Here is a 12,188-nt window from a genome sequence, read left to right as displayed (position 1 = left end):
AAGATTTGTTTAACTTAATTTTTGAAGGGGGGGGGGGGGGGGGGGGGGGGGTTACTCTCGGAAGGGGGGGGGGGGGTGATTCTTGGAAAAGGGGGGGGGGGGGGGTATTCTCGGAAGGGGGGGGGGTATTCTCGGAAGGGGGGGGGGGGGGGGTATTCTCGGCTGAAGGTCCAGAATTTATGGCAACAATGGCTATAAAAAAGTGGCAATGAAATAACAATTTATGTTTTGTAAACTGCTTTAAAATTACGTTGCCTAACTATGCATAATTAAATTAACATGGTTGTCATAATCATAATCATAAATCAGTGTTAGTAAACTAATTATAACAAGATATGAAGTGAATAGAAAAGTGCCAGAAGACAATAGAGAATAAAAATTTTTTTCGCGGCGGTGGTGGGGTTTGAACCTGCGACCTTATTGGTACGACAACTCCGCCTGGCAGGTGAGAGCGTGGCTCTACCGTGTGAGCTATCAACGAACACAAAAATATTCGTTTCAAACTCAAAGTCATTACTAGATCCCTCTCTCACCCACTTCTTGAGACCGCAGATTCGTTCGTACACCACCATCGCGAATAATTTTGACCAGCAGTTAAGCTTAATAGCCAATATTCTCAACACAAACATATAACATAGAAACGATTGAGACATTGAGTATGCTCCGGTGTATGGGGTGAATTTTTTAATTCAGAAAAGTGAGTGGAGCAGGCACTTATGTTGGTAACAACAAGAATATGAAGTGAATAGAAAAGTGCCAGAAGACAATAGAGAATAAAAATTTTTTTCGCGGCGGTGGTGGGGTTTGAACCTGCGACCTTATTGGTACGACAACTCCGCCTGGCAGGTGAGAGCGTGGCTCTACCGTGTGAGCTATCCACGAACACAAAAATATTCGTTTCAAACTCAAAGTCATTACTAGATCCCTCTCTCACCCACTTCTTGAGACCGCAGATTCGTTCGTACACCACCATCGCGAATAATTTTGACCAGCAGTTAAGCTTAATAGCCAATATTCTCAACATTGTTTGAGAATATTGGCTATTAAGCTTAACTGCTGGTCAAAATTATTCGCGATGGTGGTGTACGAACGAATCTGCGGTCTCAAGAAGTGGGTGAGAGAGGGATCTAGTAATGACTTTGAGTTTGAAACGAATATTTTTGTGTTCGTGGATAGCTCACACGGTAGAGCCACGCTCTCACCTGCCAGGCGGAGTTGTCGTACCAATAAGGTCGCAGGTTCAAACCCCACCACCGCCGCGAAAAAAATTTTTATTCTCTATTGTCTTCTGGCACTTTTCTATTCACTTCATATCTTGTTGTTACCAACATAAGTGCCTGCTCCACTCACTTTTCTGAATTAAACTAATTATAGATTAGTGAAAATATAGAAAAATGGGCATGTTCCAATTTCAAATGTAACCACAGTGACTTTTCAATAATAAATAAGATTTCTTCCCTATGATATTTGTAATTAATTAATCAAATGATTTATTGATTGGTTTGATTTAAGGTAGATATATTTACGAGCCCCCAATGTAATAGAATGCTATTGTTAAATTGAGATAGTAGCAGAAGTAAATAATGGGTGTTTAAATATTATATCTAAATTAATGACTCACATATTATATTATATTAAAGATTCATAATCCCGGACGAGCCTACCATTTTGTGGCGGGTTGTGTGTGTTAATTTGTGGGATCGAGTCCAACCGATAGCTCAATGGTCTGGATTCGAACTAGTACGCGCGCTATGGCTCTCGTTACCAGCTGCACCACTCAACCTATATCACAAACGGCTCAGGTTTAATCTAGGGGAGATCAAGAATTGCCTTAGGGTCCCTTATAACTTAAGTGTATTAATAACAAGTGAGTCAAGACAATAGTAACGCCCAATGCACTAATAACAATTCTATACATAAAGTTTAATTAGATTGTTACAGGAAAAGATAGAAGAATAAGTATTTATTTGATATCAGGAAGAATAGCTCTAATTGAGTGGATCTAATCTATTATATATTTATTTGTTTGCTTTGATATAATCATATGTGTCCGTGGAAAATACATTTGAAAATGGTATAAGCCCGTTTGGCTTATCTTTATCCCGTCGGCTTGCTTGACTGAGGCAAATGTATCAGCTAGTTCCAGGGTTGGCGCCTGCTTTGCAGAGTTTTCTGGACATCACAACAGTGTGTTGTAGTTAGGCTGACATCAGGGGTTTACCGCTGTTCAAGGACTGGGATGCAGGGATTCGGCACAACTGGGTGCTCCAACGACACGGAAAAGGACCAGGAAAATGGCCAGGAATCAGGATCAGGACAAGGACCTTCAATTTAAGAGTTAAAACAACAAGGTCTTAGAGCCAATCGAGTTTGTCTTTCGCCACCGAATCGTCCTTGAGCGACACATCATAATAGCCTTTATTTGCCGACAAAGGCAAGGAGAAGCAGTAACTTCATGATAATGGGAGTTAGTATATTGTTTAAACATCAACTGACAGTCGAGCTATCTTACATGATGAGAATTTAACAGGGTTGTGTCCCTGGTATTTCTTTATTTATTTTTATTAATTATAATTGAGGTTATGATGTGTGGCCGGCGATTGGTGGTGGGGTACAGACATTCAAGCAATATGCATATTGAATATAAATGAAATAATAACATTGATCATAAACAACTGTTAACTATAGAATAAGATACATATAGATATAGTTTTGTACAGGTATTCCAACTTACGAACATCCATGGAATAGCACAATTAAAATATATACACAAACTATAATATTAATAATAGATTAAATTGAATTCACAGTAATATCTCGTTCAACTTTGAATGTTAACCAATAATTCATTTTACCTCCAGCCGAGATAGACAAACTTTTACAAGTTTGAAATTGGAGAGATAGCTCTTTTCTCGTGGGCTTCTTAGCGTGTGTGTGATAAGATTCCTAGATGAATTTGGTTTTATGAAATGGAAAAGAGCGTCTGAATTATGGGAATAGCCAATCCGAAGAATCTTCCTGTTTTAGATAGCCAATGATATCCAGATGCTTTGGTAAGAAAGAATAACGGAGAATTGCCGGAGAGACAAGAACAGTAATTGCAATTAAGCGACTCTTGAACGAGACAAGGACCTCAGGGCATATGCACGATGGCGACTTGTTTGGAAAAGGTAATTAGCAGGTGGCATGAATACAATGGGCAGACAATTTGAACAGGTAAATAAGCCTTAAGCTGAAAGTGAATGTTCCGTTATACAATGGAAATGTTTCCCACCTAACGACCAGAATTTCCGTTAGAAAGATTTGGAGCTTTATTGGAGAAAGGCTGTCCATGTTTTGATTATCTTACTTGAGGTGTTAATCTGCCTTGGCAAATATATATGTCTCGTCCACTAGGTTTGAAGTGGTTTTGAACCGAGACGCTGACGAATGATAAAGAAACACGCAGTGAAAGAAAATCGCTCGTCACACCAAGGTTGATTACAAGGCTCTAAGATTTAATAAATGCTCCCAGCGATTTTTTATTTTTATTTTGGGGGGTGGGGGTGGGGGGAGAATTGAGGGACAGATTTTGTCATGATTAAATTTATTTGCTGACATGTTTAAATTTCCATGGGGAAGAATAGCACTCTGAAACACAATGGGACAGTACGCATAATGAGACAATAAAAACCATGATATAACTATAACATCATGAAAAATCAAATGACAACAATGATAATACAGACAAAATCAAACTTTCTCCTTACCTTACAAAATCACTGATTCCATCCATCTTTTTTCTCAAATACTCCTTAAATTCTTCATCATCTGTAAAAATTTCAAGGATGTTATTCAGTCTATTGTAATATATTTATGACTATTACTTCTATTAATTCTTTAACTCATTGAATCATGTAAATACCGGGGATGGGGGGGGGGGTATCTATGATAGCATCTTTAATTAGTCCTATGATCAACTATTTTGTTAATTAACTTATTGTCCAACAAGCGGTTACAGGGCACGGCACACAAACTATAGTCATCCATTTGATTGAAGACAATTCCCCTTCCCGGAACCACAACAAAGCACTCACATGACAAAAATAAGTACAAAATTAATAATATAGCCCGTATGTGCTGCTCTAAACAAAACAAAAAAAAAACAAAAAAAAAACAAAAAAAAAACCCCAAAACAATGAAAAATAAATTCTCAAATGAGACTTATTATGATCATTACAATCAATACCAGACTCACAAGAATACAAGATGGAAAGTTTGATTAGAAAATCATAGTTAATGGTGACAAATGTGATCCATCCTCTCAAAATGGTATTATGTCGGGATGAACCAGATACGAAAAAGTCAAATTAAAGCTAAACTGGTCAAAAATTCGAATTATTGCTATTTAGCATTCTAAGATAGGATGTTCATTCTCTTCAATAAAACATACAAACTCATTGCAAGTCGGATATTTTTGACTATAAATTCAAGGTTCAGCATCTTAATAATTCTGACATAATACCGTTTTGAGACGAGGGGTCACAAATGATAAATCCCACAATCTCCAGAACAGATGAAACAGCACCATAAATCATAGTTGTCTACGGGAGACTCATTCTAAATTTCTGATACCTTATATAATACTTCCCTTAAATTCAGATAAAGTCAACCTCTCTAAAATCAACAAAACACTGTATATTGTTACCAAAATTGTTAATGAAGTTATCAGTTATGGCACACTCATTATAATTGTTCATTTTCTTGAAGAAAATTGCCACACATACAGTGAAACACGCTCATAACAACAACAACAAAAAAAGCCAGTTATACACAATGGTTAAAAATAAAATAAAAACGAAACTTTTTGTCTGATTTTTCCACACTGCTGTCCATAACCCTGGTGGGATAAAAAGGAAAAGTTGAGACAACAAAATATTTAACATTTATTGTATTACAAATTAATGTTTTATTACAAACCTAAATAAAACGACAATAAATAGTAACAGATACGATCCACAGAACAGAAAGGATGGCCATATGAATTGTCTATCAATAAGATTAACTCACTCAATCCTAGAGATTTTTGCTACTTTTCAAAATTGGAAAAAATATATAAAAAATGAGCATGGGCATAGATTGTTTTATTCAACTACCATTGACATGAAAAAACTAAAAACATTATCTTTGATACTACGCCTAATAATTTGTCTCGGAAAAATGCAATAAATCGGCATGGAGTTAAAGTAACTCTGGTAAACTACGGATATAACTGGTGTTAGGGTTGAGTGAGTTAAGGTATTTGAAACCCCACATAGAGACTCCCCTAGATTAACTGCAGTGAGGTCCATTTAAAGTCAAATCTCCCTTAAATAAGCACTACTACTACTACTACTACTACTACTACTACTACTACTACTACTACTACTACTACTACTACTACTACTACTACTACAGTATTGCAGACTTGACATTAAGTGAACCATACACAGTGAATTCATCTTTGGAAAACTTACCCATTGGCTTAAATTTCTTTTTGGTCGCCATGATCACAACTGAATGAAAAAAGAAGTAAAAAGAAATAAATGTGACATAATAACCACTTCAAATGCAGAGACAGGCCCTGACCAAATACTGTATTATCCTTATCAACTGTAGAGTGAGCTTTACAGGCATGCCTATGTCCTGGAATTTCCGGATACTGTATTATCCTTATCAACTGTAGAGTGAGCTTTACAGGCATGCCTTCTGTCCTGGAATTTCCGGATACTGTATTATCCTTATCAACTGTAGAGTGAGCTTTACAAGCATGCCTACTGTCCCAGAAATTTCCGGATTTGTCCCGGAAAATAAGGAAGTTTACTTTTTGTCCCGGAAATGAAAATAATCAACCATTGTAATACCACATGGAATTGAGAAGTCTATGCAATCATGAATTACTGTGATATCAACATCTTCATCATCATCATCATCATCATCCCTACCACCACTACTACAACCACCATCACCACATCATTATGATCCCAATCACTAAAACTACCACATCATCATCATCATCATCTATACTACTATTACTACTACAACCACCACCACATCATCTCTACCTTCACAACTACAACACCTTCATATCATCATCCCTACCACCACTACATCATCATCACACCTGGGGGTTACACTGGTCCGCAGCCTTACCTATTGGCTGCATCTCAAAGGAGGGGCCCGAAAGATAGAGAACCACAACAGTCTTCTGAGAAAGCTGGCAGGATCAACTTGGGGTGCTGGTCAAGCACTCCTGAGGACGTTTGCCATGGCACTATGCTATTCCACTGCAGACTATTGTTCTCCAGGGTGGGGTATAAGCAAGAACGGTGAGAAAGTGGATGTAAAACATCGCAAGTCCATGCACATAGTATCGGGAACTCTGGCAACAACGCCTAGAGAAGGGAGCCCAATAATGGCTGCAATCCAGCCCCTCCCCCCCTCGATGTCCAGTGTAGGAATATTACAAACAACTGGCTTAATAAGATCAAAGAGAGAGAGGGATTGGGGATAACCCTCTCAAGCGCATAATGGACGGTGCCCCGAAATAAGTCCCAGCAACCCTTGTACATAACATCTCTGAATAGAGCTGCTTATATGAGATGGATGCTGGTTTGGATAAATTTATTCCCTCAAGGCGGCGGGGACATCGACTCCTTGAAACTGGGGGAAACGTTGCCAGGCTTTTCCATCAGTAAGAGACATTGGGTGGCAGCATATCGGCTTGGTTGAGCACCTACTTAATGGCATGCTCACTTCATCAGTAGGGGCTTGCCACCTGTCCAACAAGTCCTCGTTGAGGTCAAAGCCTGAAACCGTGGAACATCTAGTTGAACAGTGCGTTGTGACGAAACTTTCCGGCAGGTTTGCCATGGTGCAGAGTGCAGTAATGAGTTAGCGTCCTGGATAGATCGTCATACAAAGTAGTGTGCACACCATCATCATCACGACCACGACCACAACATCATCATCAACACCACCATATCATCATTATCACTGTCAAAAATACCAAAACTACCATATCATCATAACACCATCAATAAATCCTCATCATCACCAGGACTTCATCATCTATAATAATAGAACTTTATTGTCCATGGAAATGGAAAATCAATTTGGTTCATAATGATGCCAATATAGTGATAATTGTCACATAATTAGGTTATAGTATCATAATATTGTAGTAATTGAGTACATTGGGTGGATTAAAAAGTTGAAATAATAAACGATTATGATTTAGATGTTCAAGCAGAATAGACGTGTTTGTTGACTCTGTCATTGATTTAATAACATATTAGCCCAATAATTATCTTCATCATCATCAAAATTATCATTATCATTATAGTCAACACAACTCAGTCACCACATCATCACTACAGTTACCATCACCATGTCATCATTATTACCTTCACTATCACCACCATAACGTTTTCATCATCATCATCACAACCATTACCAACCTTTGGTTTGTTTTGTTTTGTTGTTTTTTGTTTTGTTTTTTTGCTTCATGGAATTATTGATATTGTGATCACAAAGGGAAAAAAATAGACTTTTGTTATGAATTGCTTGTAATGAGCTCAAAATAAGTCATATTTTGCATCATGTTTTTAAAACTTTCTCAAGGGCGATAGCCCACAGTCATGCTTCCCCCAGAAAAGTCAGTCGCTTTGTCCTTGGTCATGGATTCACTTTTGCCTTTGAAACCGAAAGTAGGATTTTCAATTACCATCAATGAGTTCTTAAAGAAATGAAGGAACGTTTCTATATTTTAAGTAAATAAAAATGCCGTGGATTGGCAATTACTGGATTTTGGCAATTATTGGTTTGAGTTTGTGTCACATTCATTAAATATCACTCATATGATAAAGAGACAGGGGAAAAAAATATAATAACTAAATAAACTTGACAATTTTTACTCTCCATTTCCTTTTTTTTTCATTTAATTTATTTTTGTAAATACACTGTCCCAATACTTGATAATTCTATATGCTCATTTCCTTTCAAATTTAATTCACCATCTTCGCTTCCCATGACGAATTGCAATTTTCATATATATTTATACGACACAGCCAAAGACTGAACAGAATAAATGAAGAAAAAAAAGCCTTTATCTGTCATCTGCATTTTTTGCCAAATTGGGACCTAAAATTTGCCAAAATTTGCCCAAAAAAAACCCCCCGAAATTTGCCAAGAAATTTGCCAAAAAGACCAAAATTTGTCCAAAAATTTGCGGAGGAAAACTAAGCGTTTCAGTAAAAATTAACACGCGATACAGAAAAAAATTATATAAAAGACAATATATGACATTTAAGGACTTGAGAAATGAAATGACTGTGATTAGCGTTGTTACAAAGGTTTTAAGGGATCATTATCCGTAGAGAGTAGCTTCCCTTGGTTTGGTCCCAGGCAAAGCTGCAACATTTCTCAAGTTTCGCACTTTTTTTCTCGTTATTTTGTTTTCGCTTCTTTTTTTTTCCCCAAAATTTGCCACGCGATTTGCCAATTTTCCCAAAATTTGCCACGATTTGCCAATTTTGGGAAATTTGCCAAAATTTGCTGTACGCCCTGATATTTGCGGCCGCAAATTGCCATTTGCGGCCACAAAAAATGCAGATGACAGCTTTATGCTCATCAGTTTCACATTGCTAAGTATTAATTAAGTTTGGCAGACTTGTGATAGACAATCTGTTACTCAAGGGAATCAGTGAATTGTTCCTGTCTCATGAAACATAAATCAAGAAATTTTGAAGCCATGGGACCTGGAGATACTGTTCGTGGTAGTGTAGAAAAAAAAAAGAAAAAAGGAGAGTGCCCTTATCAACTGCTTGTGGATATGCCATCGATTTAAAACATCCACAGATTAGATGTTCTCCCCTAAAACAAAGTCAAATGTAAGTGAGGATTAATATAAGCTGATTTGTTAGTCACTTATTTGATATGGAGAGCGGGGGTTTGGGGGGTTGGGTGTGCTGTCGTGAATAAATAAATAATATGCACAAGGCATGTATCTCCACATGAGTGGGTAGTCGCCACCAAAGTGGGTAGTTACGCGATTTACTAAGTACACATGCCTAGGTTTAGGATGATTTCGTAAACAAAATGATACTTCTAAAAGAATTCCAATATGCAAAAGAGAGGGAGAAAACGGTGACTGTTGCTTATATAGGCTGACAAAGGGCATGGCATCACAATTCACAAAAACGGAACATCATGACAACTGATAACAACTCACAACAACCACGATCGAGATAGTAAATACAAACACACAACACAAAAAGGCATATAATTCCCTACAGTGCATTAGCTTAATTTGTGTGACCAGGTTTTATCTGACCCATATGTCCACCCATCAGTGATCGGTTAGCTGTCTTTAGACCTGGCCAAGGAGGACTTTTTTCAGTATAGTTGTCCTTGGACCTGGCATAAAGTGCCTAACAACTGACAAGCATCGTATCCAAAGGAAAGCAAGCAGTTGTCGTTAGGGTCTAATTAAGTCAGGATAAATTCCAGTTGTAGATGCCTTAGACGTAACACCCATTATCATCTATGTTAATGGTAACATCCCATGCTCCATGCAGTTTAACTACTAAGATAGCCAAATCTTTAAGGATGAAGGAAGCCATCTCTGTGGACTTATTTAGCAATTTTAAATTAATCATTGGGCATAAAAATATATTAAAATAATTCTTGTTTTTCCTTCTTAATTTGTATAATTCGGAACTTGGGAGAAATTCCAAAACCTTAAACTTAAGCATTGTTTCAGTGTAAAGCTTGTTTTTTTTTCTTCATTCTCGAGTCTGAGGATTGCCCGAACCATAATATTAATGGCATTCCAAAGCCAAAAGGAACTTTTTATGTTCACTGACGACACAAAACCTGACCACAGGTTAAAAAATATTAATAAGTTAAATCAAGATGTAACAGTGACACGTCACAAGACAGCATTCCTTCAGTCAGCGTGTGGTTGTGATAGTGATTGATCGTTGGTGGAACAATAATCAGTTCTTTCAGTTTCAGTTTCAATCGCAGAAGCTCCGGTCGACGTCCACGACTTTTGTCAGATTATATTTTCAGTTTGGTTTAGCCTCCCATCAGACTGGAAGTGATCAAGGAACCACCGGCCCTTCAAGGAAAGTTATGAGACTGCAAAATACAAATAGGACCTGACAAGGAAATGAAATGGAATGATACACCCCGGCGCTGGACACCCAAGATTAGAAAGATCACAAAGGCATTATTATACGTCAAAGTTGCTGGATTGACTATACTACTATCTATCATAGTTTATCTTACAAACTCAATTTCTAACAACTCACGGTGTGAAATTCAAGTGCCAACTCTCGCTTTATATTTCACCCAAAAAGCTCGGCTTCACTCAAAACTCAAAACTCAAAACTGAAAGTTATGTTCCTCACGACTCACGACCGTTTCCGCCCCGTTTCGGGGAATTCGAAGCAAGCCAGATAATATTTTATAAATGGAAGTGTCAATTGCCAAGGAGTGAGTCCTTGGTAGTTGACGGTTCATCAATTGCCAAGGAGTCAAATTGGAACTCTTCAGCCGCATGTGGTGATTTCAGTCGGGCCTCACTCACTCAGCTGCATGTGGTGATTTCAGTCAAGCCTCGATTTGCGCGCATACGAATCTCGAACCCCATCACTTTCTTTTCTTCCATTCGCCATTCACTCATTCCTTGTCAATCGTTGTGGAAAGGATCAAGTCCACACTTGTTGGCATTTGTTTTTAATTTTTATGTCTTTTCACGAATTCCAAGATGAGTTAAAATAATATCAAACAAAAATTACTGTTGATTTCGGATTCAGCGGGGGAAAAAAAAACAGAAGGACGAGGTGGCAAATCCCTGCCAAAATGTCCTAGATTAAAAAAGAAAAGTAAGATTTCCTTTATTTTAAAGGAAATATACTGCACATCGTCTTAATACGGAATAATTAACGTAAAACATTTGTGCAACAAGATCAATCCGTGGCATTAATAGTAAATAGTTGATGATCTACCAACTGGCAAGGTCCGTAACAAAAAGAGGAAAATGAGAGAGAGAGAGAGAGAGAGAGAGAGAGAGAGAGAGAGAGAGAGAGAGAGAGAGAGAGGGGGGGGGGATGACAGAGAAATACATACACAGAGGAAAAAATGGCAGAGAGGGAAAAGAGAAAATGACAGAGAGAGAGAGAGAGTGTGTGTGTGTGATAGAGAAAAAAAAAAGAGAAAATGACACAGAGAGAGAAAGAAGAGTAAAAGAGAGTATTAATTAATATTAATACATAACATCACTCTGTGGCAATGCAACACTTCGTGACACTAAAGGTACTCCGTGGCAGTTAAAAGTACACATGCGTAGTTGATGAACTGACACGGTCCTTGGCAATTGACGATTTGACAATTGTCAAGGTCCTTGGCAATTGACGCTACCTTTATAAATAATCCAAACCATTAGGAAACATAATCTAGATTTTTAAAAATAAATCAAAAAATAAATAAATAAATTTTAAAATCTGAAGCTCACCCTAATAACTAAAGAAATAGAGAAATGTCATCCTCGTCTTCTTTCTCCTCCTGTTTTGGGTCTACACCGACATCTGAATCAGATGTTTTGGATGAGCTTGTTTTTTGGGTAGGTACTGGCTTCCTACAGTTTTGGAAGCAAATGGTTGGGTTGTTTTTTGTTATGATAAAACTTTTGCAAACTTCATTAATAAAATAGATAAACAAAAGACACTATACCTCTGTTTTGTCGACTACAAAAAAGCTTTTGATAGAGTACGCCACGAAGAAATACTAAAACAACTGCACTCCATTGGCGCTGATGAGAAAGACCTCAGACTCATGCAAACATTATACTACACCCAGCAGGCATCTATCAAAATCGGAAACTCTACAGGAAATTCCATTCCTATTAAGAAAGGAGTCCGTCAAGGGTGTGTTGCCTCACCAGATCTGTTTAATCTATACCAAGAAACAATCATGAGGGGCATAAATAATATGGAGGGAATAAAAGTAGGAGGTCATAACATAAATAATATAAGATACGCAGACGATACGGTACTCATTGCAACATCAGAAATCCAACTTCAAAAGATTGTTGACAAAGTGGTAGTAGATAGTGAAGCCAAGGGAATGGAAGTGAATATCACCAAAACAGAATGCATGGTAAT

At 37.6% G+C, this 12,188-nt stretch overlaps 2 protein-coding genes and 1 long non-coding RNA gene across 4 annotated transcripts in view; all 3 read right to left on the bottom strand.

Moving 5' to 3' along the window:
• The window catches only part of LOC144956853 (caspase-3-like), a 35,861-nt gene extending 24,015 nt beyond the window's left edge, over nt 1-11,846 (bottom strand). The window contains exons 1-4 of the mRNA XM_078887631.1: nt 11,758-11,846; nt 5,496-5,534; nt 4,844-4,879; nt 3,750-3,810 (exon numbers count right to left, since the gene is read on the bottom strand). Of these exons, the coding sequence (XP_078743757.1) occupies nt 3,750-3,810; nt 4,844-4,879; nt 5,496-5,526 (128 nt within the window). The 5' untranslated portion in view covers nt 5,527-5,534; nt 11,758-11,846. The remainder of the gene's footprint in view (nt 1-3,749; nt 3,811-4,843; nt 4,880-5,495; nt 5,535-11,757) is intronic.
• LOC144957268 (mRNA turnover protein 4 homolog) overlaps nt 1-12,188 on the bottom strand; it is a 524,240-nt gene that overhangs the window by 110,032 nt on the left and 402,020 nt on the right. The window lies entirely within an intron of this gene.
• On the bottom strand, nt 2,004-3,712 carry LOC144956895 (uncharacterized). Its single transcript, XR_013642036.1, has 2 exons — nt 2,856-3,712; nt 2,004-2,324 (listed from the first exon to the last, which is right to left on the bottom strand). It is a non-coding gene; the product is annotated as an uncharacterized LOC144956895 (long non-coding RNA).

This window comes from Berghia stephanieae, chromosome 11, assembly GCF_034508935.2.
Source record: "Berghia stephanieae isolate SIO BIC M18660-M18661 chromosome 11, UCSD_Bste_1.3, whole genome shotgun sequence".
NCBI classification, from domain to species: Eukaryota; Metazoa; Mollusca; class Gastropoda; order Nudibranchia; family Aeolidiidae; genus Berghia; species Berghia stephanieae.
Note: the sequence above shows the minus strand (reverse complement) of the source record. Positions and strands in the feature narration are given on the sequence as shown.